General features: G+C 38.4%; 2 protein-coding genes and 1 long non-coding RNA gene across 5 annotated transcripts; 1 reads left to right on the plus strand and 2 right to left on the minus strand.

Moving 5' to 3' along the window:
- Positions 1-4,337: 4,337 nt before the first annotated feature.
- LOC137172758 (uncharacterized) lies at positions 4,338-6,409 on the minus strand. Its single transcript, XR_010925048.1, has 2 exons — positions 6,042-6,409; positions 4,338-4,646 (listed from the first exon to the last, which is right to left on the minus strand). It is a non-coding gene; the product is annotated as an uncharacterized lncRNA (long non-coding RNA).
- A 146-nt stretch (positions 6,410-6,555) lies between these two features.
- On the plus strand, positions 6,556-13,094 carry tfam (transcription factor A, mitochondrial). The gene is made up of 7 exons (XM_067577362.1): positions 6,556-6,817; positions 7,839-7,981; positions 8,210-8,280; positions 8,492-8,641; positions 9,404-9,499; positions 11,303-11,359; positions 11,450-13,094. Exons 1-7 carry the CDS (start codon positions 6,732-6,734, stop codon positions 11,723-11,725), a joined length of 879 nt encoding a protein of 292 aa, XP_067433463.1. The 5' UTR covers positions 6,556-6,731; the 3' UTR covers positions 11,726-13,094.
- A 269-nt stretch (positions 13,095-13,363) lies between these two features.
- On the minus strand, positions 13,364-23,418 carry zgc:171971 (uncharacterized protein LOC569690 homolog). 3 transcript variants are annotated; one of them, XM_067577359.1, is made up of 11 exons: positions 23,312-23,418; positions 23,116-23,220; positions 22,781-22,888; positions 22,475-22,697; positions 21,621-21,667; positions 21,341-21,495; positions 21,109-21,233; positions 18,290-18,389; positions 17,922-18,208; positions 16,485-16,637; positions 13,364-15,440 (listed from the first exon to the last, which is right to left on the minus strand). In XM_067577359.1, the coding sequence occupies exons 4-11, from the start codon at positions 22,661-22,663 to the stop codon at positions 15,300-15,302; spliced, it is 1,197 nt and encodes a 398-aa protein (XP_067433460.1). In that variant the 5' UTR covers positions 22,664-22,697; positions 22,781-22,888; positions 23,116-23,220; positions 23,312-23,418; the 3' UTR covers positions 13,364-15,299. The 3 variants fall into 3 exon arrangements, with proteins under 3 accessions (XP_067433460.1, XP_067433461.1, XP_067433459.1); XM_067577360.1 differs by having other exon boundaries at positions 22,475-22,682; positions 23,116-23,396; XM_067577358.1 differs by having other exon boundaries at positions 23,116-23,396.
- Between the last annotated feature and the right edge of the window lie 1,044 nt (positions 23,419-24,462).

The following is a 24,462-nucleotide window of genomic DNA, read 5'->3' on the forward strand; positions in this document are numbered from 1 at the left end:
GCTGACGTCCTTGACATTTCTGTTTCCATTTTCGCTTCAGTGAACAATCAAAATGGATGAAGAGAGATTCTCATGAGGTTGAGAAACAGCACATTTTGTACGATCCTAAGCACCCGTTTTTATTGGTCTATCTTAAAAAAAGATGATGTTTGGAAGGAATTCGGGAAGCTGTTGGGAGTTACAAGTAAACTGTCCTCCAACTATATAGAAACAAGGCTGACAAAAGGTAACTTACCATAGCAAGCTAATGCTAATGTTAGCTGCTTGTTAGCAGAACAATACTAGTGCCAACCTAGCTGAGTTTCAGAGGAACACACAACAGTAAAAGGCAATGTTGACAGGCTTTTTCAGGGATTGTATCATTAGTTGACTGAAAAATAGCAGCGTTGGCTAATTAAATAAGCTACATCAACATTTCTGAAACAAAACTATAGTCTCAGAACAGTTTATAACTGTTGGGTCCTAATTTGAAACTTAATAATGTTATGCACAATACCGCACTACACATTGCATTATGTAAGTTAATGTGGCAATTTCATCTTTAAGTTTTGAAAAAGATAACAAAACCATGAAAACAGCTCATGAATATAAGCTTTTATTCTTTAACTGCACAGGCCTATATTTCCTTTGGGGAAAAAAAATGGAAAAAACTAAAACAAAGCAAAACTGATGGCTCAACAGCAGAGAAAAAAGGAACAAAAGAACAGTGAGGCAATGGAACCCAAACCAGCTTCCAGTCATGTCCTGATGGAGCTCCAGCCAGTTTCCAGGCAGATTTCAACTGGACATCAAAACTCTGACACAAGCATCACTTCCTCTGACTACTTCAGTCTGAGCAGGAAGAGACATACATCTACACCAGCCATTAATTCAACAATAAGTGAGCTATTTGCCATCCTAAGGAGTTCAATACCAAAAGATGACGAGGACAAAAGCTTTTTGATGAGCTTGGCACCACAGCTCAAAAACATTGTAACTAATAAAGGACAGCTTAAAATACAGCTGTTAACCCTTATTGTAAACTGGGAGGAACAACAGATGGCGCTCTCTACTGCCTCCTCACAGCGATATGGCCCCAGCAACCAACAACTACCTTACCCTCACCACCATCAACCCCCTATTCTTGGCCAAGTAACCCTGAGTAACCCAAAATTTTTATTCTTTTTATTTCTTTCATTGTTAATATCGTAATTTGGAAAGTATTTGCTTACATTTTACTGATGTTTCAAGAAGTATAACAAGATGATTATACTGTGCCTTTCTGTGTTCTCTCAAAGAGGGCTCTTTGTTTACGTGTTATTGACTGTTTCAAGAAATTACAGTTATTTTAAGTGTTAACCACTGGGTAGCCTAATGAAAAATATATAGCATATACCGGATGGTTTAAGTGTTTAACACGTTGATTTTGAGAGGGGAGTAATGGAGGATGGAAAGGATTTATTAACATTTTACTGATGTTTCAAGAAGTGTTATAAGATGATTATACTGTGCCTTTCTGTGTTCTCAAAAAGAGGGCACATTTTACTGACTGTTTCAAGAAATGGCAACTACTTAATTGTTGACCAGTGGGTGTTCTAATGAAAAAGATATAGCACATGCCAGAGCAACAGCAAGCCGTTGTTTAGGCTTGAAAGGCTCCCTGAATGTTGTTGTCTGTCTTCTTAAATCCTCCCCAACAAAGGATAGCAGTGTCTCCATCTGGCTAGCACTTATGCGGAAGTAGTTTAAGAAAGCTGCCCTGTGAAGGTTGATTTCTTGCACTAGGTTGTGAAATGCTCCGTGTTCCTTCCTTTTCCTGTTGATGGGATGTACCCGTATGCGGTGTCTCCTTTGTTGCAGCTGCAGAAGTAGCCATGCAGCGGCTCTCCTGTACAGAGCATGCTGGTATCTTGCTTCTGTTAATATTAGGACACAAATTAGGACACACTGTTGTGCTTCTAAATGGCACAAAAACAACAGAATAAAAACATTTAATCCTAGAAAGCTGTTATTCCAGGTGGGATCCATGAGTGTTATTATTAGTTAGTGTTATATTCATAAACCGAAAACGTTATCCAAAATGTTACCCAAACACACACAGTAGGGTTAGGGGACAGACAATACTGCCCACTATTCGAGACAATAATAAAAATAAACTTTATTTATAAAGCACTTTTCTTAATGGTACAAAGTCCTTAACAAAAAGGAAATAACACCAGGCAAAGCAGATTAAATGACAATAAGGCCAAATAAGAGGAGCACAAAGAAAGTAAAGCTAATATATGTACAAACGCCCACACTGTATCCAATCCATATTGTATCAAATTTGCATGCCAGGGAAGTTTGTGTCTATCAGGAGAAAGGTAAGTGCTGAAGAGAGTTTCACAAAGCAGGATTGGGTTTCTGAAACCCCAAAAAACTTTTAAATGATTTTTTTTATGTGATATCATGTTTTAGATTTCAATTTGTGAATTTAAACCTGACTAGTAGCAAGGTGTTAGCTAGACGGTAGGATAACCTAAGTTATTCTGACTACTGACAGTTAATCAGTATCACTCTTTATTACAGCCTATGTAATTGTAAGTCTATACAAAATATCACACTGTGGGCCACAAATAAATATTAATCATTCTAGTTGAGGAAATGATTAAAAGTTAAGATGTCTAGTCTCAGTTGGAGAGACTGTACAGCCTTCTGTACTTTGTTTCTTTGTTATCATATAACATTGAGGGAATGTTTTATAAGTAACCCCGTGGGTGAAGGTAATCAAACACACATCCAGTAACTGAGGTACAAGGCTGAGAGAAAGTATTCGAGAAACCATGAAAAAACCTGCATACTTTTATTATGTAAACAATGTTTTGATCCCAAAAGAGATCTTTGTCAAGTCTCAAAGAGATTGTGCACAAAACCACTGCAATACAGTATATAAGATCAGGACACACACCTGATCTGATGGACTGATGGACTGATGATGAGGACACACATCTGATCTGATCTGATCAATGCAATGTTTGTATATATCCAAGGACCTATATTTTATGATAACTTCTGCTCAATTCTGTTTGTTGTAAAGCACTCTGGCATAAACCGTGTTTGTTTTTTAAAGCACTCTGTAAATAAATGGCCTTGTTAACATATTACATTAGAGGAACATTTTATATTGAACATTCTATAATCTGTTACCTCCACAATGTCCCTAAAACATTTTCAGAATGTTGCAGGCAAAACATTCTACTTCTGTTAACATGGATGTTTTATAAAGAAACTTTCTGTCATATCAGTCCCAAATAACATTCTTAAAACATTTTCTGATTGTTGCATTGAGAATGCTCTTCTTTTATTATCACATAACATTGTGGGAATGTTTTATAAAAGAACATTCTATAATCTGTTATCTCAACAACATCCCCAAAACATCCTTGGAATGTTGCAGGTAAAACGGTGTGTCTTCGTGCTTAAGAATATTATTTGAATTGATAAACATCCTTGAAAAGTTTTTTGAACTTTAGATTAAAACGTTTTCTTTAAAATATTATTAGAACTTTTAGATAACGTTAGCCAATGTTGTGGGAATGTTCCCTGCTAGCTGGGTACACACAGGTGATTATGCCTGTACAGATACTTGAGTTCATGATGCTTCTCATACACCAGTTCTTGAAATAGCTCTGTGATGCTTTTTCACCAAGATGAGATGAAGAAACTCCTCAGCCTCCTCCAACTGCGTGGGTGGGCTGTTCTGTGCTGGACAGAGGTATGTAGTGATGTGACTGATTATACATGTAGCCTACTGGTTTGGGTGGGCATTTGCTTGACATTGGAGTGAGGTAAGTAGTAAGGTAGGTTGTGGGCTGAGTGGGCATGAGTTTCCTGGTGCTGGAGTGAGGTAAGTATAGAGGTGAGTGGACTGTGCTTAGTCTACTGGGCTGGTTACAGTCCCTTGGAGTAGGCAGCTGCATGTCTGCAGTGTGGGTGGTAAGTTGGACATTCAACTGGAGGAGTTTGTTGTAAAGCTCCTCATAACTGGAAAGCAACCCCTGCATATCAGGCTCATGGGTATTAGCAGCGGCTGTATCAGCCTGTGTGTGTGTCCCGTGTGTCAGTGTTCACACTAGTCATTTCAGTTAGTATTGATCCAGTATTAATACTAGCAGTAGCTCTGTCAGTGGGCAATGAATGCAGGTGTGTTAATCTCCTCAGTGTTTACCTGTTGAGTCACTGGACTCTCGCTATGATTTTCAATGATCCAATCTATGCTATCTTTCAGGCACAGTAACCATGAAATACCCTCATCTTCTAACATCAACAGGGAATTGCTAGACATATAAGCAGACAAATAATCAAAATAACTCTCCTCGTATTTTCATCCAACTTATCTGATTCAAGCTCGTCAACTGGTCCAATGCCTTGAGTGAGATCTCTTCAGCTGTCAGGTTGTGAAGTCCTCTTTTTATCATCCAAACAAGTCTCCTCCTCTTGTTGTCAGACATGCTGCACATTGTCAACTCCCTGGAAACGTTGAGTTGCACTCTCTTGACTTGGATCCAAAGTTCACGGATCACTGGATTAGTATTTGTCAGACCACCTGGCACTGCCAATCCCAGACGAGCCCCCAAAAATCCGTTACAGTTCTCAGTTTGAAAGAGCCCACAGACAGGTGTGAGTGCCTGAGAAAACAGGAAAAATAATGAGGCAGGCATAGGCATTTTCGCGCTGTTCTTTTAAAGTAAAACAGCACACTTGAAAGTTCAACAAATTATCAAAATCAAAGAAATTAATACTCAAATAAACAAAAAAAATGTGGTCATACATTTTGTGTGAATTACATTTACAATGACAGGATAAAGGAAGGAACTTGAACCATAAATCATTTAATAGTGCTAATATTTTGAGTTATGATGATTTCTTACAAATATATAATATTGATTGTTCAGTTAGACAACATTCTTCAGCTATTAAAGCTTTCCTTTTGCACTGATCAATTGACAGTATTAACTTCTTGGATATTAATTATAATGTAACTATTAAGATTGGCTATCACGAAGGAATATTTTCTTCTTCCAGTTAAAAGAAATACGTCATTTCAAGATCTTACAAGAGGCGACATTGTCAAAATAAGAACCAGGCCTAGATATTATTCATTCCTTTCATTTCCAAAAATGAAAGAAGTTAATTTAAAATGTGTTAGTTTCTGAGAACTAGGTTTAATTTGGAATTTAATGAATGTACATTTTGTGACATGCAAAACAAAGAACTGAAATATTTTATGTAACAATGTTGCAATAGCTAAATTCTATATAGCCTAAATACATGTAGATATTTGAAGGTTACCCCAACAATTTCAGCCTTAGTAAATGATTTGAGATGTTATTTTACATCTCTAAGAAAACAACAATGGAAATATACCTTAAAGGACCAGTGTGAAGGATTTAGTGGCATCTAGTGGTGAGGTTGCAGATTGCAACCAACTGAATACACCTCCCCTTCCCCTTCCAAGCATGTAGGAGAACATATGGTGGCCACAAAACTCGTGAAAAACGCGAATGGCCTCTCTCGAGCTAGTGTTTAGTTAGTCCGTTCTGTGCTACTGTAGAAACATGGCGGTGCAACATGGTGGCCTCCGTGGAAGAGGACCCGCTCCCAACATAGCTATAAAGGGCTCATTCTAAGGTAACAAAAAAACAACAAATCTTATTTTCAGGTAATTATATACAAATTAAAACATAGTTATGAATATTACATTCCATTTCTGCCAAGTCTGTTCCACTATATGCCACTATTCTACACACTGCACCTTTAAGATGAAGCTGCTGCTTTCTTCATGGCAAACTAAGAATAAAAATAAGGCAATCCATCAACTTTTACCAAGACATCATGTCATGTACGTACACCTTCTGCCTTATCATATTGGTCCACATATGTTGGAGATATTTGTTGGGAAAGAGTTTGGCTATTGCTGTTTTTGTTTTTTTTTTGACTATATTTTTGAAAATATTTCACAAGTTTTATCCAACTAATCAGTATTTGCAGAAGCTCAAGAAAGACGATGATGTAAGTTGTACCTTTTGTGGGAAGCTCAGAGAGCAGAGATATGGGTACATTTATTTCGGTCCTGCCCACATTCAAAACAACCGTTGAATAAATTGTCACGATTTATTGCTGATCATATTTACCATCATGACAGGAATCTCTGTTCACAGTTTTAATTGATTAAATTGCTTACTATTTTGACCAAATTGTATATTCTCAAATCCAATTCTCACAAAGCCAAACTTTTCAGACCTGACTGTCCATATTAAACAATACATTTCTTCAATATCCGAATGCACAAACAAAAAAGTTGTTAAAACGCAGCACGTATAACCACTGTAAGCTTTAGATATTATTATTTTTTTGTCGTAGCCTTGAGTCCCCCTGGCGTGTTTGCGATTGCAGACTCAAGCTGTATACACCATAGGCCATGGCTATACACAAAGTACTGTAAACTTGTTGTATACCTCTATCAATAAAGCTGTTTAAAAAAATAGAAGCGGCTGCTTTCTTTGACCTTTTTTTCCCACAATCCACTGGGGGAGGGTGAAGGCGCCTTTTGCAGCTGCTGCATGTCAACAAGGAGAAGAGTCTTTATATACATCTGTGGTTTCAACCAGAAACATCTCATGTGTGATAACAGCGATTCGCTTGATTCGTGGGACAATACGTCTGTCTTTCATTACCCCGCTTAACAGCCTTTTACGTGTATTCACGCTGACATGGCTCCGTTCAGCTTAATGACAGCAAGTGTTAGCCTGCTGGCTAAGTCCTTCAATGTCTTCAGCTGCACAAGCAGTCTTGCAAGGTAGCTAACCCTAAAGCCACCGTACTGTGTTAGCTGAAGTTGTGGCAGAGCTAAGTTAGCCTGCTATTAGCTTGCTCTCTTGGTATTCTGTATGCTGTAAGGTTGCACTTACAAGGACACTTTAATGGAAATGTGTTTTGCAGAGCGTAGCATTAGTTAGCAATTGTGTAGGTCAGCCATAACGTTAAGTAGAAAAGATGAGTGAATTACTGTACTTTTACTGAGTATTATGCCATATTCAAAGTGGATAACGTTACATTACATTGAAAGTAGTGCACATGTGCTTAGAGCTAGAGGTGGAATAAAAGTTTCCAAAGTTGCTGTTTTATTGTAGAGCTTAAGCCTAAAACTGCAACGATTAGTTTGTAGACAGAACATTAATCACCACTATTTTGACAATTAATTAATTAATTAATTAATTATTTTGCATCATTAAAAAAACTGCTAAAAGGTTACAGCTCCTTAAATGTGAATATTTACTGGTTTCTTTAGTCTTTTTCAACTAAATATCTTTGACTGAATATAAACTGAATATCTTTAGGTTGTGGATTGTTGGTTGGGACAAAATGATATATTTTGAATGGCATCTTGGGCTTTGGAAAAAAAGGTGGTCGACATTTTTCACCACCAAGACTAATCAACTATGAAATGGATTATGAAAATAATGGTTAGTTGCAGCCCTACTTGTGCCATAATATACACAAAAGATAATCCAGTAAGCAATACTTTATGTAAACAAAACCGATACATTTCCACAGCGGATTATAGAGTAAGAAGATTTAATGAACAAGAGGAAAACTGATAGAACATTTATAGACACGTGTGTGTGCTATATGCTGAATTCAGACTTTAAAGAAAAGAGATATTCACACTAGTGTGTTGTGTTGCTCTTGTGTGGGCACCACTAAATTGAAGATTTTTGAAAGGAGTATTGTGTGACGTTCTCTCCATGACTGAGAATGGATGCTAGTATTCTCTCTGTATAATATCATGTTTGTGTATATGTGCGTGTCTGTACTAGGTGTACCGGAGTCCTCCCAGCTGTGTTCATCAACTCAGTGAAATGTCTGACCTCTCAGGCTAGCGGCCCTCCAAAAAGGCCTCTCAATGGATACATGAGATATGTTCTCCAGCAGCAGCCAGTCATGACCAGACAAAACCCAGGTAAATCTGCAACACTTGATACTTCTCCAGAATGTAATTCAAGTTACTGATGTCATAAGCTTGCTACATGAACATGGCGATAATAGCTCATAATACTTTACAGTAAGCAGTGTAAAAGAAGGCTATCAAAATCACATTGAAATGTCATTTCTGAGATTTTTTTATCACAAGTAAATGACTAAAATGATACAACTCTGTTCTTAATCATCTTGAAATGGTTTCCTTCAGAAATCAAATCAGTGGATATCATCAGGAAGATCGCCCAGCAGTGGAGAACCTTGAGCCCAGAAGAGAAACGGGTATTTCCATCCTAAACATATAAACCATGTGCTTTCTACCTAAGTTTTAAATAGTGCCTTGAGTGCATACATTGTAGGATATGCCAGTGGCAAATCCTCTCTGGGATAGTGATAAAGTGTAAAACGCATACACAGTGTCCTCTGTTTTCATGCAGTCTTTCCACAGTCTGTTGTTGTGACTATAGCTTTTGTTGGTCTCTGCTCCATAAAGCCATTTGAGGAAGCCTCTCTGCGGGCCAGGGAGCAGTTTAAGGTAGACCTCCAGCGCTACCAGGCCCAGCTGACCCCAGCACAAGTCCAGCAACAAGCCCTGGAGAAGAGGCAGAGGATGGCCAAGAGGAAGGCCATCCGCAAGAAGAGGGTAAGAAAAATAGAAGAAGATAGGAAACAGGTGAAGGCTGGGGTGCTTTTTTGTCATGAGCTTCAAGATACATTTTCATTTCTGTGCTCTTAGAAACTAATCTTAGGCTTGCTATCCAAACTCATCAAATTCCACACACATCAGTGAATCAGATATAAAACATTTTATGACTAACATTACTGCCTGCAACAGATAAGAAAAATATTTAAAGCTGGAGTGTGGGACTTTTGTCTCCCCATTCTGGAAGTGAAAGTAATTACAAAAACACTATCGACACGTGCTTACATCAGAGGCTCTGCCGTGGAATTTGATCCATTCGGTCCGACAATATTTGGAAAGGTGTGTGATTAAATCATTTTATCCCCATTCAAGTTAGCAGAGAACAGAAGTGTCTAGTGTGCATGCTCTGCCCATAGAGCATGTGCAGTATGCATTCATCTAGCCAGCACGGGAATGTCAAACCTGACACCAGACTACAAACTCTGTATGCTGTGAAATGCAGAGAGATTTATCTGGTGGTGTAATCAGCATTGTGTGAACTTGTTTGGCAAGGGCTTGAATGTAACGGACGTAAAAGTTCCGCACTGCAGGCTTAAGACTTTTTATCACCGTCTCATAAGGGAATTGACTTCTATGAACATCTAACTCTGGAACTGTTGAAGCCCCAGTCAGCAATCTGAGTGCTAAACCCCATCCAACCAATTGTCACATTGTTGATGGTGAAATGTGTGAACAATATATATGTGTGTGTGTGTTATCTAGGAGTTAACCATTCTGGGGAAGCCCAAACGTCCTCGCTCTCCGTTCAACATCTTCATGTCGGAGCACTTTGAGGAGGCCAGAGGAACCACCACACAGGTCAGGAATCACAGCACCGTGACATGACATTTAAAGGGACAGTTCAGATTTGTTGACATAAGGTGACATGAGATGCTCTCTGATACATGGAATGGTCTGACCAAAATCAGTCACACATGGTGTCTTAACAAAGCAATTTAAGACCATATGTCTTATGAAGTCTTATTTTTTAATTATGAACGTTTGAATTTTGAGATGATGCCTAGACTTATGAGAAATCACATTACCCCACTAAGATTTAACATTATATCATTGCATATTTCAGTTGTCTCTGGTCTCCACCTAGTGTAGTTTTTTCCCTCATCCCTCCTCCCTCAGCAGATTAGCCCGGTTCCATACAGACTGCCACCTGCTCTCGTGGTTTTCCTGTGGGTAACAAGTAACAGGATTCAGGAAGTAAACAAATAATTTACTGATGATGCTAAGCAAAGCTGAAGACAGCACCAGAGGTCTTCAGGGAATAAGCGAAGACTTATTATATATATATATATATATATATATATTATATTTGTCAAAATCTGGATGTGGATGTTTTAAGATGGTGACCACTTCAGAAGTTGTTTCCTACTAGTTAAAATAGACAAAAGGTTAGTACACATATGGTCACAGCTATAATGATAATACTTTAATACGTTTTTAACAAACAGAGAAAATAAATGTGGAGAACTTGTATTTGGAGACTGAGAGAGACACAGTGAGGGAGAGCTTGTGTAAGATCTGCATTTTACACTCTATAAGGATAACTGGCAGGCAGCATCTTCAGTGCTGCAGTATCATCATTACCAGGGACAAGCCGCTGTCTGTTATAGTATGTCGTTCAGCTTTCTGAGACATTTTAATGTCCCCAACATGCCTTCTAACAGTGTTCACGTTTTATCAATCAATCCTCACACACACACACACACACACAATGAGATGCGCTACCAAGACTGTTGTAAAGTTGGCAATTTGGCTTTCACAACTTGTCCCCCATTGTTTTTACTTTACTTGCTTCCTTTCAGTGGCCTGACTGTCAGGACATGAGAGCTAGCCACTGGAAACTCCCAGCTGGTACTCCCTAGGGGGCTGAGTAAAAAGACTGCACAGGTTTTCCAGTCTGTCAGTGTTTTGACCATTCCGTTCAAAACATGTTGATTTCTATGCAGCTATGATTTGGGTTTAGTACCCAAAATGCTACATGTGATGAACAGTAAAAGACTCAGAGCTTAAGCCCACCCCGGTACCATCTGTGGTTTAATGGATTTGGTACTTGCTAGTGCAGTGCCCGTTCAAAATGTGATTGCTTGGCCTCCAGCTGCTGCTTCAACACAAAGAAATATTAATACTGTTGATGTGAGGTGTGAATGAGTACCACTTCAGCACCCCGCTCTTTCCTTACTCTGCGCTCAGACACAGCTGAGTGGCTCGCTGTTTGTTTGCTTATATTTATTAATATTATTTGCTGTGTACTTTTCTCTTTTTAGAGCAAATCATGTAAAAATACTTTTCTCTGACTCACTATACAGCCCTTCTCTGCTGCAAAGCTGAGCAGCTCACTGATCGCTTGTCATTCAAAGTTTTTTAATATTAATAATGAATGTGTTGCACCGAATTCGACACTGCATGTTCTTGGTTCCCCAGTAATACACATGCCAAGTGTGAAGCAGATCAGATGAACAGTTCTCAAGTTATGCAAAGGACAAACATACATACTATACATACAGACAGAAAGTCCTTGCTCTATAGTTAGATCATTGTGTGCTTGTACTGTATAAAGAGAATTTCAATGTCATTGATATAATGTTGATGCTGATGTTAATGCAGGCAAAGATGAAGTCTCTGTTGGAGGACTGGAAGAATATGTTCAGCCATCAGAAACAGGTTGGCCACACATTCATTCCTTATTCTTTCTTCTTATACTTGTGTACTGTTGTATCAATACTCAGATCTTCTCTTTGTTCCACATCTCAGGTCTACACACAACTGGCTGAGGATGACAAAATTCGCTACAAGAATGAGATGAAGTCGTGGGAGGAGCACATGGTGGAGATTGGACGAGAAGACCTGATCAGAGACCAGACCCTGTCTGCCAAGAAAAAACCTGCTGCTAAAACTCCAGCGGCAAGGAAAGGAACAAAGAAGGCTAAAGCGGTGAAGAAGGCTGGTGCGACAACAAAGTCAAATACAACCAGGAAGACGACAAAAAGTATCTCCACAAAAACTGTCAGAAGTCCAAAAAAGACGTAAGATTACCTACTGAGTTTAGAGGGAAAAAAGTGTGTTCATGACAACTGCAGACCAAAGTTCTGAGGACCCAGGGCTGTGCTCTGCTTGGTTTTTCCCTATGCCTTGGAGTTTTCAGTTGTCATGAATGCTTCTTAGGTTCAACAGGGCAAAAACTATTACAGTATTCAGATCATCTCACAGCATCCCATCAGTGCCTCTGTTCAGTGACAATAACAACAAATCATTGAAAGCAGGCTTTTTACATGGCAAAATATGAGCTTATTCTCACCCTTTCTATAAATACATCCTGGTGTTAATTGGTTGGTTGAATCCCTCACATAATGTCAAGTGGGACTGGATTTCAGAAATGTAGACATTTAAATGAGGTGTTAAAGTGACAATAGGAGGCATGGATACTGTTTATGCTTCAGTCTGCAATGTCTAAAAGGTTTCATAGCCCTGATTGTTACCACAGTAAGGGAATGTAAAGGATACTGTTACTGTTCCAAAGATAAGATTGCTGTTATTCTGTATTTTTCTTGTTGTCAAGAGTTCCCCTGAGAAGACCCACACCAACATGTTTATGTGTCTCTCAATACCTCAATAATTCCCTACACTGTCTCCGTCTCCAAGCCCATTGTTTCCAACTGAAGATGTGAATCTTTAAAAATGGCACAAATATATAGTTTCATTTTTTTTTTAAAAGGCTCAGTAATTTACATATAACAGCTGGCCTCATTACTCAAACATTACTCAAACTAAATCCACATAAATCCATATTTGGTGGAGTATTTCTGGCAGCAGGACTGGACTGTGTGTGAGACTGTCAAAATAAACTACAGTCTGTGTTTGGTAATGAAAGAACATGTCATCCAGTGCAACAGTGTGACTCACTGATGTCTTTTGAATAGTTTTTGGAGCTGTAGCACATGAAGTACCACAGACAGGGTGGCTATTGAAAAACGCTTTAATACATGTTGGTTTTGGTCTTTTTATGGGATTTGTTGACAGTCAGAAAACTAGAATAACTCCAGCCTTGTCCTTTAGAGTATGTGTGTTCCAAAGTGCCGTTTGTTGGCCAGTTTCCAGCAACTTTCTACTCTGAGAAAAGTGGAATTGATCGCAAATTTACAGACGGCACTTACTTTGCGGTACCCATGAACGCAACCTGACTGAATTCTTTGCATCATCGTTTTCGTTATTACTGTATCATAAGCTTGTACAGTTGCAACCTCAAACTGTGAAATACTGTAATATCAACTGACCTTTTGGTTTTTAAATACTAAAAGTCCAAATTATGCATTGCTCCAGTAAAGCTTATTCTGTCTTTTGTTCTGTTAACAGCTGTAAAAACCCTGTTATAACTGATAATAAAATGAGCTTTTTTCCACAGCGTGTTCATCCAAATAATTATGTTTTGATGGCATGTAAGGTCATATCAAATGCCAGCTGAAAAGGACTGCAGTTCACACATGTGGCACAAAAGAACCTACCTTTATGTGTAAGAAATGTCAGTTAATAATCCTAAAATCCAGTTTTCCTGGTCGTCATGTTTGTGAAGTCACAGACCTGTTAGTTATGAAGAACATACTTTTGAGTATTGACAGTTCCTTTTGTTTGTAGAATGTGTAAGTGCTAACATATTTAGACATCATTAACTTCAGTTTGTCTTCTTTGTATTATGTCTTTACTGAATAAACATTTACATACACTTTTCTACAAAGTGACCTATTTATGTTGTCAAAAATCACACACAAAAGCCAAGTTAAGAACACAGAACAAAGTAGCAACACAGTAGGCAAATTCTCAAACCCCTGAATGTTTTCTCGGGCACAGAAGCTAAAAATATTGTTCTGGACTTCGGAGGCTCTTGCTGTACAGATGCATTAAGATGAGTGAGGTCAAATTAGGGTAATATGGTTGAGATCATTTTCATAATCTGGATTTTTTTCTGATAATCAAAATATAGCACAATATTCAAATTAATGACCTGCATTCTGGTGCTTTAGAGGCTGGCAAATTATTTACTCTTTTTGTTATTTTTTAATTACAGTTTGCTCAATTAATGTGGACTACATAATATTGTAGAACAATAACAAGATCATATCTTCATGTTATGATTTCACAGAAATTCCATCAAAGATATCATTGCATTAGGTCAGATACTATGGAATAATGACTTCTTGTAGTTCTACTTGGGAGAGTCATCAAGCACCTCACCAAAGTAAAGTTTACTTTGGTTATCCCAGATAAACCTGAAAGAGTTCATCTGTAATATACCATCAGTACAGCATTTTCACCGAAGAGTTACTGAACGCCAAGCTGAAAAGCCTTGTTTCACTAACCTTTTCTGGGTTTTTCACTCAAACCTAATCTTAAAAAGTGCTTTACACAAACAATAAAGACAAAGATACAGAAATAAAATAAAGAAGGCAGAAACCAGAAGAACAGACAGCGCATAAAACACCAGATATCAAAAGGTATAAAAGTGATTGGTATACCCATCACTAAATTTTAGTGATGGGTATTTTTTTGGACTAAATTTTTTCATTCTAGAGCTGAGGATCTCTGGAGAGTAATATATAACTTTTATACAAAAGTTTCAAATCCTGGTTGGTTGTTAATATAAAAACCTTGACGAATGTGACAACTTTATCTACTGGAGGTCAGCAAAATTTGGATTTTCAGGTGCTGTTAAAATTAAATAATACATATAAAATGTATATAAAGTAATAAAGCAGTAAAAAAAAACACAAAGACATAAAAAAAATCTAATAAAAATACTGAAAACAATACTCTGTATCCAAGTTTGCTAAATACTACAAACATTACAAATTCCAAACTGTCATGTCCATCATCAGTGCAGTAGCAGTACTTGAGCAGTACAGAAATGTAAATTTGTCTTGCATCTTTTGGTCTCCTGAATCCAAAACATTAAACAAATGGGAAGAGAGAGGTCTACAAAATATCTCCATATTAAGTGCCACATTACTTTGCACAATCCAGGTGACTTCCAGTTGATAACCTTTGATTCCTTCCCAGTGGATGCTATGACAGACCAAACCATCAGCTACAAGGTTTCAAGGACCCTGGAACAAGCTCATAATCACGTTGACTGCTGTGCTAGTGTGTATAGTGCTGATGGAGGTGTAATCGGGTGATCAGTGCTCAGGTAACAGTATATGACTGCATCCTTTTGGGTAATTTAGTTGAGTCAGACACCGTGTAAATACCACATCACAATTTGTTTCTTTACAAAAACACATACCCTCTGTCAGCGTCCTCACTGATTCACACAGAGACAAAAACAAAATCTTTCAAATTTTACAAGACTGTTTTTCTATCATTTGAATTTCAAATGTTAACAGCATTTAAATGACTTCACAGCACAAAACAATAACAGTAGCTTACTGAAGGTAACCTACCTAGCTGCCTTATAAACCTCCAACCAGAAGTTTGAAGAATAGACATTAGACTATATAGAGTTTGAGCACATTTCCCCCACAGTGATTCTCTGTGCAGTAACAAAATTTACTTGCGTTATAGTTTGTTACTTTCCCCTCTGTTGGGTTTCTGTGCAGTAGATGAGAGATTATCAGGGGCCTTGTTGCTGCTGTGTTGCAGCTTGTTGCAGTAAAGCCTGGAAGTCAGGAGATAAGACCAGTTTGTGTTGGACGTTTCCTAACACCATCATGTCTCCAGTCCGACTATCAGACAGATGCACAGACACCAGTTGCTGCAAAGGAAGGAGACAAGATCGCTTCCATGTTAATAATGGAAGCATGGCTTTGTTGTTCTAATCATATATGAACTCAGTATTCCACACTTTGATCTGCTGTATGATAATAGTTTGGTGTTGCAGTTTTGTTATCTGTGTTGAGTAGTTTTAGCCTGGAGTCTACACTTGCAAGAATCCTTAACAGCAAATAAAAATGCACTTTAGTCAGTTCACATAAGAGTTGTGCTGAAAGAACTACTCAATGGATTGATTAGTCAACTGATAGAAAATGGACAAAAATGTTTAGAACTGATTAATAATTTTTAATTTGTCAAGCAGAAAAGCCATACCTTCATGGTTTCAGCTTTTCAAATGTGAGGATTTGCTATTTTTCTCTTGCATATTAGTGTGAATTGATTAGATTTTGGTCTGTTGGTTGTACAAAACAAGCAACCTGAAAATGTCACCTCTGGCTTTAGGAAACTGTAATGGGCATTTTTTCAATATATTCTGACATTTTAAAGAAAAAAACAATCAATCAAAAATAGTTGATAATAAGGATAACTGTTAGTTATGGCTCTTTCTATAACTAATTAAAGCCCCAGCCCCCAGTGACTGGTATTAAAGTCACTCTATACAAACAATACAAAAGTTATAGATTGACTCTGAGTCATATCTTGTGTGCAAGAGTTTCCAAAATGGAAATTCTGTGGTTCATGTTGTGGGGAGCATGAAATGTGATCGGTGAATGTCATTACAATCTGCCTGTTAGAACTGTGAATGATTGGAAAGTTTGGCCTCATGGTGACATTAGAGGAAAGGTCAGAGGCTCACCAAAACCATTTAAGATCGTCCTCTGGGGAGCATGAATATCCACTGCAAGTTTTCAAATTGCCTTTCAAGAGGCTCAGATGGATCAACTAGTGTCAGTGCCAAATAATCCCACAAAAGTGAACTTTGTGTTATATAATGTACATGGTACACAATGTTAAGTGGTCAAAACAACAATCTCATGCTCTCCAACATAAAAATACACATAAAACACATGATCATACAACACACCTGAAGGAAGGAGAATGCAGCTCCCTCAGAGACGTCCATGACAATATCACCCAACTTCAGCTCCACCTTTCCTGATTTTCTGATCTGGAGTTTACCAAGAAGTCCATCTGAGAATTCTGACAGTACAGGACAGCCCTCCTTCACCACAGCCTCCTGAGGAGACACAAAGATACACAACACTTTGAGCTGCGTTTCATGTATGAAAGGTACTATACAAATAAAATGCAATATGATCAATATTATAACACAACCTGTTCATAACTGACTCTTTTGAAAGCTAATGGTTTTGGATTGACACTGACAACATCTGATATAGTAATTCAAATTTTAACATGTCATGTAATACCAAAACTATTAAAAAAGTTGCTCTAATTTTTATATTAACAATGGATGGCTAAGGAGGTAGAGCAAGTCATCCACTAATCGCAAGATCGACAGTTTGATTCCTGGCTCCTGCGGTCTGCATGTCGAAGTGTACTTGGGCATGATACCAATGGCTGCGCCAACGGTGTGTGAGTGTGTGAATGTGCATTAGATTGGCACCTTGCATGGCAGCCTCTTCCATCAGCGTATGAATGGGTGAATGTTGACATGTATTGTAAATGACATGTTGACATGTAAAAGCGCTTTGAATGGTCAGATGTCTAGAAAAGTGCTATATAAATGCAGTCCATTTTACAATCAAAAACAACAACAAGACTATGAGTAATGTAAAAGCATTGCTCCATAGTGATGAATCTACAGAATCTACAGCATGTACGCCTGGTGTGAAGAAACACATTCTGTTTTTATAAATACCAGTTTTATGTGTGGGAAATAGCATACACAAGTTTTATGCTTATGCATCATTAACGCATCTGGCCCCTGGACTGTAAACTGCCATTAGCATTAGCATGAAGAGTTAAAAGTAATGCCTGCAGCTGAAGAGTTGATATAGTTAAACAGCTGATGTCACTGTTTCTTCAGCACTTGAACACACAGTTACATTAAGACAACCAAGCACACATGATAAAAATCTCAAATTCCCAAAGGTATTTTTCACAGGATTTGGAAGCAGTTTTAAAAGCATTCACAGGAGATACTTGGATCAGTATTTAACCCTAGTTAGCAGCTCTTTCAGGCAGGATGAGGGAGGTTTCACTGAAGGTTTTACAGACTGAAACATGTTTCTGACAACAAATGTTAGACCAACGTCATTTATACAGCACAAATTATCAAATTTGTCACAGAGGTTTCTACAGTTTAAATCAAGAGTCTACACTTAGACCCTTGACTTGGAAGAGAAAAAAACTCCACAAAACACCTACAAGAGAGAAAAAGGGAAAAGTCTCAAAAGTGCAACAGAGGAGGGATCCTTCTTCCAGGACAGACAGACATGCAATAGGTGTTGCATTTACAAAAAGAATATCTATGTTATCGGTCCTTCTGTTAACTCACTTGTGCTTGCAGATGCACAGGCCTCTTGTCTTCAGACTTGTTGTCCTTCTTGGCAGGTTTCTCTGCTGTAGATCTGAGAGCAGGGTTGGCCTTTTGTCCAGATGCTCTGGCCGGCATACAGTCAGGTAACTGCATGAAAAAGAGCTCCTCTCTGCCAGACAGGCTGAGATCCTGCAGCAGTTCTACCAGGGATGGCTGTCCTTCTTTAGGCAGCTGTGTACTGCTGTGACCTGCTCTACCCTGAGCTCCCCAGGATGGAGGTCTGAACAGAGGAGGGTTCTCTGTACCTGCCAACATGACAATAACAAACACTTCAAAACAACAATGGACCAGCAGCATGAAAGATCATTCTGTGGTGGTTTCCTCACATGTCAGTGTTTGACTCTTCATGAAGCTGCTGGACTGAGACAGAGGCAGCTGGATGGGTTTCAGCTTGGCATCATTCTTCAAACCTGGGTCATCAATAAACTGTAGGTGGAAAGACATACAGTAGTATAAGTTACTGCATTCAAATGAACAAATGATGATGGTGAGGGTGATTCTTATTATTATGGTTATACAAACTCATGCTGTGAAGCCACATATTGTGCAAACCCACAGATGATGACACAAGAATGAGACAAGACAAGAAGAGCTACATTTCACTTCATAAAAATAAATCTCCACCCTCCTCACTTGAGACTGTCTGTGCTCCGGGTCAACCTTTCTTTTAGGTCTAGAAAGAGAGAGCTTGGTGTCAGGTGCACTGCAGTAAATCAGAGTGCAAGGACTTGCAGTGCAGTGAGATCAGTGCGTTATCCAGTTATCTTTGGGCTTAACTTTTTGGCTTTTAAAAACTGGCTACATTTTAAGTGGGGTAGATCACCATGGTAAACTCTTCGTCTGACTACATTTCATTGAAAAAATTGAGTCATCACTCCCACAGGATCCTGGCAGGGACAGTAATTATTACATTTATTAGACAAAATAATAAAAAGCAAGAGAGACATTTTTATCAATGAATAGAATTACTGTGCTTTCCATGATAATTACATATATAGAAGCTTTTTAACACATGTTCATTCTGGGTTTAAAACAGGCTCTCTCACAGAGAGATAACAATGAAAGATGATTAATTAGTTCAGTAAATGTTAAGTATATGCAAATGCAATCTATCTGACTGATTTATTCATTTCTTTACTTAAAGCCTTTTTTTCCCACAGACTGTCTGTATTTTTCCTCTCTGCTTTGCCAGCAGAAACAGCTTTATGTTACTTTTTACTGGTTCGAAGTGTATCAACTATTCATAATACAGTAGTTTGTTCATCATGAGACTGAAAAGCACAAATGTCACTAGGGAAAATGGATTATTATATGTATTATATCTACAGTATACAGTATATAACAAAATTGAGTACAATCACTAAAATGTTTCCATTTAATACAATTTTGCTTGGTTTTAGACAAAACCCAAGAAGAATTCAGCCAATTCACTGGAAAAACAGAATGTTTGACTAATTAAACTATAATGGAAGGTCCATACTTAAGATCAAAAGTCAGCAGAGCCTTCATTAGTGAGATTCTGTTCTTTTAATTTTTAATATTTTGTATATTTTGCCTGCTTTATTTTTTAAGACAGATTGGATCCTCCTGGGCATGGATGATACCAGTCATATACAGTCATATCAGCACACTCCCACCTCCATGTTTCACAGTTGGCACTATGTAGTCACTGTGGTAGTCCTGGCCAGGTCCACTCCAAACATGCTGGACCCCATCTGATCCAAACTAATTTATTTTGGTTTCATCTGACCAAAGGATATGTCGCCAGTATTCATCAGGCTTCTTTTCATGTTCTTTGGCAAAGTATAATCTGGCAATTTTGTGCGCAATGGTTTTCTTCTTGAATGTCATCCATAGAGGCTGACTTCATGCAGTGTCCTTCGCACTGTCTGAGCAGTCACTGGAACACCAGTTTGCACAGATAATCCTTGTGCCAAGTCAGAAGCACTTGCCCGTCTGTTTATCAATGCAAGGTTGCGTAAATAGTGAATTGTGCATGCCGTCATTTTTCAAGGACAGCCACTGTGCCTTGTGTTATTGGTAGTATGTGTCCTCCTGTACCTCCTAACCACTGCTGCAGCTGTGTTTTGGCTTCTGTTCAGTAGCCTACTGATGATTTTGTACCCTCCCCCATCTTTATGAAGTCTCACAATCTGGTTTCTTACATGTGATTCCTTTCCATGTGGAGCCATGTTGCATTAGACACAACCCAGGCCAAAACTGAGAAAGTTGTGGTCTTCACAGGTTCTTCTATAACCTTGTTCGGGCAATTAGTCTGAACTGGAAGTCACAGATTTAATCATTTTTGTTTCAGTGGTCACAGGTGTACTCACTTTTGTTGCACTGAGGTTGTACTTTGACACCTGTATTTTCAATGTAGTCTATCTAACCTGTTTGTTTTTAACTATCAATAAGATCAAATACCCTACACATCACCCTAAAAATACTAAAATTATTGAAAGATGATACAATTTTGAATAATTTAATATTTTAGTGATATTGCACAGGGGTGTACTCTGTTTTTTATATACTGTATATTATTAAAATATCTTAATATTAATCCTTCTGTTTCTATGCCTCTTATTCTCTTCTATATTGTATGTACTGTATTTCACTCTGCCAAACATCACTTCATGCTGCCACAATAATCTTATTTCCCTATGGATACCACAGTTTTATATTAAATACAAAGCTCATGGTTCTGTCGATGTTTCATGTGATTATCTTGTAACGAAGATGTTCGCCTGTTTCACATGAACATGCTTATAGCTGGATTGGAAAACCCAGAGTATCAGCTTTTTGCCAGTTATCCAGGATCACAGGGTTCAGCTTTATGAAGCAAGGGTTAGGGTTAGGTTAAACTGAACTTGCTTTGTGATACAGTGCCCCTATTGGTCACAGCTAGTGTTAACATTGCAGAGTTAGGTACAGCCTGCTAAATATTAAATATGAATGGGTTAGGGTTAGGGTTTTTTTAATAACTCAAAAAAATTAAATTAAATGATAACTCAAAAGACTGGGAACATAAAATAAAAAACTGAACCTGTCATATGTGACAATAATTTCTAAACATGTGGGGGCTTCATGAAATTCTCTCATGGATCAGATTTGATAGTTGGGACTCCTGATCTAGTATGTAACTCACATTATCTCTTTGAAGTTCTCTGAGCATCTCATCTTCATCCTCCTCAGATTCTTTCCTCTCTTTTTTCACAAGTTTACAGACAGGAGAAGCGGTGGAGTCACACAGGTCTGTAGCACCACGCCAACCTGAAGAGAGGAAGAATTGATAAAGAAATTGATTGATTCATTCATTCACAAATGCATGTTTACATTTTACTGAAAAAGGAAGAATATTACAGAAAAAAGGTGTACACCTGTTTTGCGTACAGTGTCAGCAGGACCCTGCTCAAATATGGAGTGAGACTGGATGGTCTGAGGCTTCTCTCTTCTCCTCCCTCTGTTCTCTCTTCTCCTCTCCTCCCTCTCTCTTCTCTCCTTTTTTGGAGCCACATGCATCTCTTCCTTTAACCTGGAAGAATCAGACATGATGTTTACAATCATTAAACACTACATACGACCAGCACACAATATGTAATGCTTAAAACTTTCATTATGAAACAGGACTCTGGAATTATCTTATGGATAGTCACTCACTCATCTTTGCTTTTCCTCACAGCATGGACGTTTGGCTCAAAGATTTTCTTTGGAAAAAAGAGAACAGAGAGAAATATAAACATAGTTGCACTGTTAATAACAACTATATCTTTATTGACATTAAAAAACTAAGTGCTTACAGATACGTGGTATTATACAGTTTATATGCTATAACTATTACATGACCAGAAAACTTGTTGTTACTTGCATGTTAGTGATGATACAGATTTTTATCTTTAACTAGCAGAAGACATTTTTAACTGATATCCTTCATATTAACACCCACATCAAAGCAGTCATCATACCAAATCAAAGTTTCTTACTAAGACCTTGAAGTTGAGCTTGACCTTAAAGGACCAGTGTCCAGATTTAGTGGCATCTAGTGGTGGGGCTGCAGATTCCAACCAAATGAATAGCCCTCCCTTCACCCTCCCCCTCCAAGTGTTTAGGAGAACCTATGGTAGCTGCAAAACTTCCAAAAGGCCCTCTCTAGAGCCAGTGTGGTTTGTCTGTTCTGGGCTACTGTGGAAGAGGACCTGCTGCCTATGTAGATATAAAGGGCTCATTCTAAGGTAACCAAAACACGACCATTCTTACTTGTGCGTGTGTGTATGTTAACAGTTCAAAACGGGCTGTCAATGGATAACTTGGGCACTGTTTCAGCGTGGTCCTTGTGCATGCAGTTTCTCCTGTTTTTAAATATATATAATGTTAGTTTTCAGACTGTAAAATGTGGAGAGGTCTAATACTGCCTTCTGAAAACATGCAGGGGCCATGTCCCCTGTCCCCTAACACCACCCCCACCCACCCCCTGAAAATTCATATTGAGATTTACACCGTGTAGAATCTCATACCTTTGTTTTTTTGAAGGCTCCCCCCAGTGTCAGGTCTCTGGTTCTAAGGGATGTCAGTCTTCCATGAGGAGTGGGGGAGGACAGGCTTCTGACCCGGCTGGGAAGCCCTCTGCCCGCGGGGAAACCCAGCCCGGTCCCACTGAGGCCGGAGGAGCAAGAAGCACTTTCTCTATCCCCCGAGTCAGTCATTTTGTGACATTAGGTCCTCCTTTTAATATTTACCCTTAATCAAAACACAGTTTTTTGTGCACATAATCAGTACAGATGAGGACACGCTCTACGCTTTTATTTTGGAAGTAAACTCACTACACATCCGGTGGCTCTTCTTCTTGTCTCTTGGCTCTTCTTGTCAGAGTGACTCCTCTTACATCAGATACAGTCCTCCAGCGGTATCTCTACCCGTCTCTGTCCTACCTGTCCAACAAAAATATAATGTAAAAAGTTAATTCACCTTGAAAATCGCGGTGAATACACAGTCCAAACTAAATACAGGTCCATACACACCAGACAACTTAACAACAGCTTATTACCCTCCATCTTGTTCGCAGTAGATAATATCAAAATAGACTGCGTCAGAATGCTAAACTATAGACTCCTTGGGACAAAAATATTTCCGTTTTGGCAAAACAGAAAACCATTACCGGTAGTTATATTCGGTCTCTTGCACAGTATCAGTCCTGAAGGCTACTTAAAAAAAACTGGTTCGTCTTTGACAGTTCCTCTTGGTCGTAACCCAGCGGAGTTTCCTTGCGGTGGTTGTAAAAAACAGACAATACTGAGTTTAAATGTTAAAAATGTGCAACCAGTGACGTTATTCCAACAGTTCCGTTTTGCAACCTGTTCTATTTGGCCAGTTTAAATGGATCGTGTTCCCTTCCGTGCTGTGCTGCTGTTGTTGTTCTTAATAAAACGGTAGTACACATAAGGGACCACCAGAGGGCGATGTTTGTCTGGATTTACAGAGCCCTAACGGTAGGCTTTGTGGTGGAAGAAGTATTGGTCTTTCTTAAATATCCCCTCCCAACATGTTTTAAGCTATATACTATAATACTCTGCTTCAACCAATAGTTTGTGTCTAGTATGGGTTTTCTACAAATACATTTCTTATTTCTTCTTTAAAAATGCTTAAAATTGACATCTCCTCCTTCTGCCTCATTAAAAATCCATTATAAAAATAGTTTTCATTTCAAAAGTTTAACTGCTGGAAACAAAGTGTCTCCTACTTCACTGAAATAGCTATCCATTCTCTGTATGTGAACTGGAGGAACACTGGACCACTTTCTCCAAAATTGTTGTGATGTCACAAATAATGCTGGTACAACCTTAAACTCAGATTTTCAGTGAGCACAAAAAACTTTCCTCCTTCATCAAGATGAATATGAAAACACACTTCAAGTGTGCACACACATCATTCTGCACAGTGAAGTGGGAACAATTGTAATGTGGTACTTAAGTTTGTACTACTTAACTAGAGTAGTTTTTATTTTATGCTGTTTTATTCTACTCCACTATATTTCAGGGGCAAATACTATACTTTTTATTACATTTATTTGATATCCTAATTATTACCTACTTTGCAGATTAACATTTAAAACATTTACATTTTGCAGCTGAGTGCAATTTGCCATTGTTTTGCGCCTGTTTGAGTGAGCAGAGCCTTAAATGTGTCCATGTCTTTAATTAGCAGAGGTGTGCACACACAGAGCTCTCCAAAATTACAAACCAACTTTCATGTATTTTGCTTCTTTTTCTTCTCTAGTATTGCGTATCTATAACATAATCCACTGAAATGTCCATTAAAATAGGCTACATCTATTAATGTGACTCAGGCAGGTCTGAAACATGTTAGATTAATGTCTGAATGTTACAATAATGATGTTCAGGTGTCACTGAATGTGTCCGAGATCTCACAGAAACATCAGTACTGATGTTCTGTTTGGTGCCCACAGCTGGCTGTGTGTCACAGCTGGCTGCATCACTCAACAGCT

This window comes from Thunnus thynnus, chromosome 20 (assembly GCF_963924715.1).
Source record: "Thunnus thynnus chromosome 20, fThuThy2.1, whole genome shotgun sequence".
Classification (NCBI taxonomy): Eukaryota; Metazoa; Chordata; class Actinopteri; order Scombriformes; family Scombridae; genus Thunnus; species Thunnus thynnus.

Coding starts and splice junctions, on each gene's coding strand:
- zgc:171971 (XM_067577359.1), bottom strand. CDS start 22,663: ATGACTGACTCGGGGGATAGAGAAAGTGCTTCTTGCTCCTCCGGCCTC. Junction 21,668..22,474: donor GAGCCTTCAAAAAAACAAAG/GTATGAGATTCT, acceptor TTTTTTCCAAAG/AAAATCTTTGAGCCAAACGT. Junction 15,441..16,484: donor CTGCATTCTCCTTCCTTCAG/GTGTGTTGTATG, acceptor CTTCCTTTGCAG/CAACTGGTGTCTGTGCATCT.
- tfam (XM_067577362.1), top strand. CDS start 6,732: ATGGCTCCGTTCAGCTTAATGACAGCAAGTGTTAGCCTGCTGGCTAAG. Junction 6,818..7,838: donor TGCACAAGCAGTCTTGCAAG/GTAGCTAACCCT, acceptor TGTCTGTACTAG/GTGTACCGGAGTCCTCCCAG. Junction 7,982..8,209: donor CATGACCAGACAAAACCCAG/GTAAATCTGCAA, acceptor GGTTTCCTTCAG/AAATCAAATCAGTGGATATC.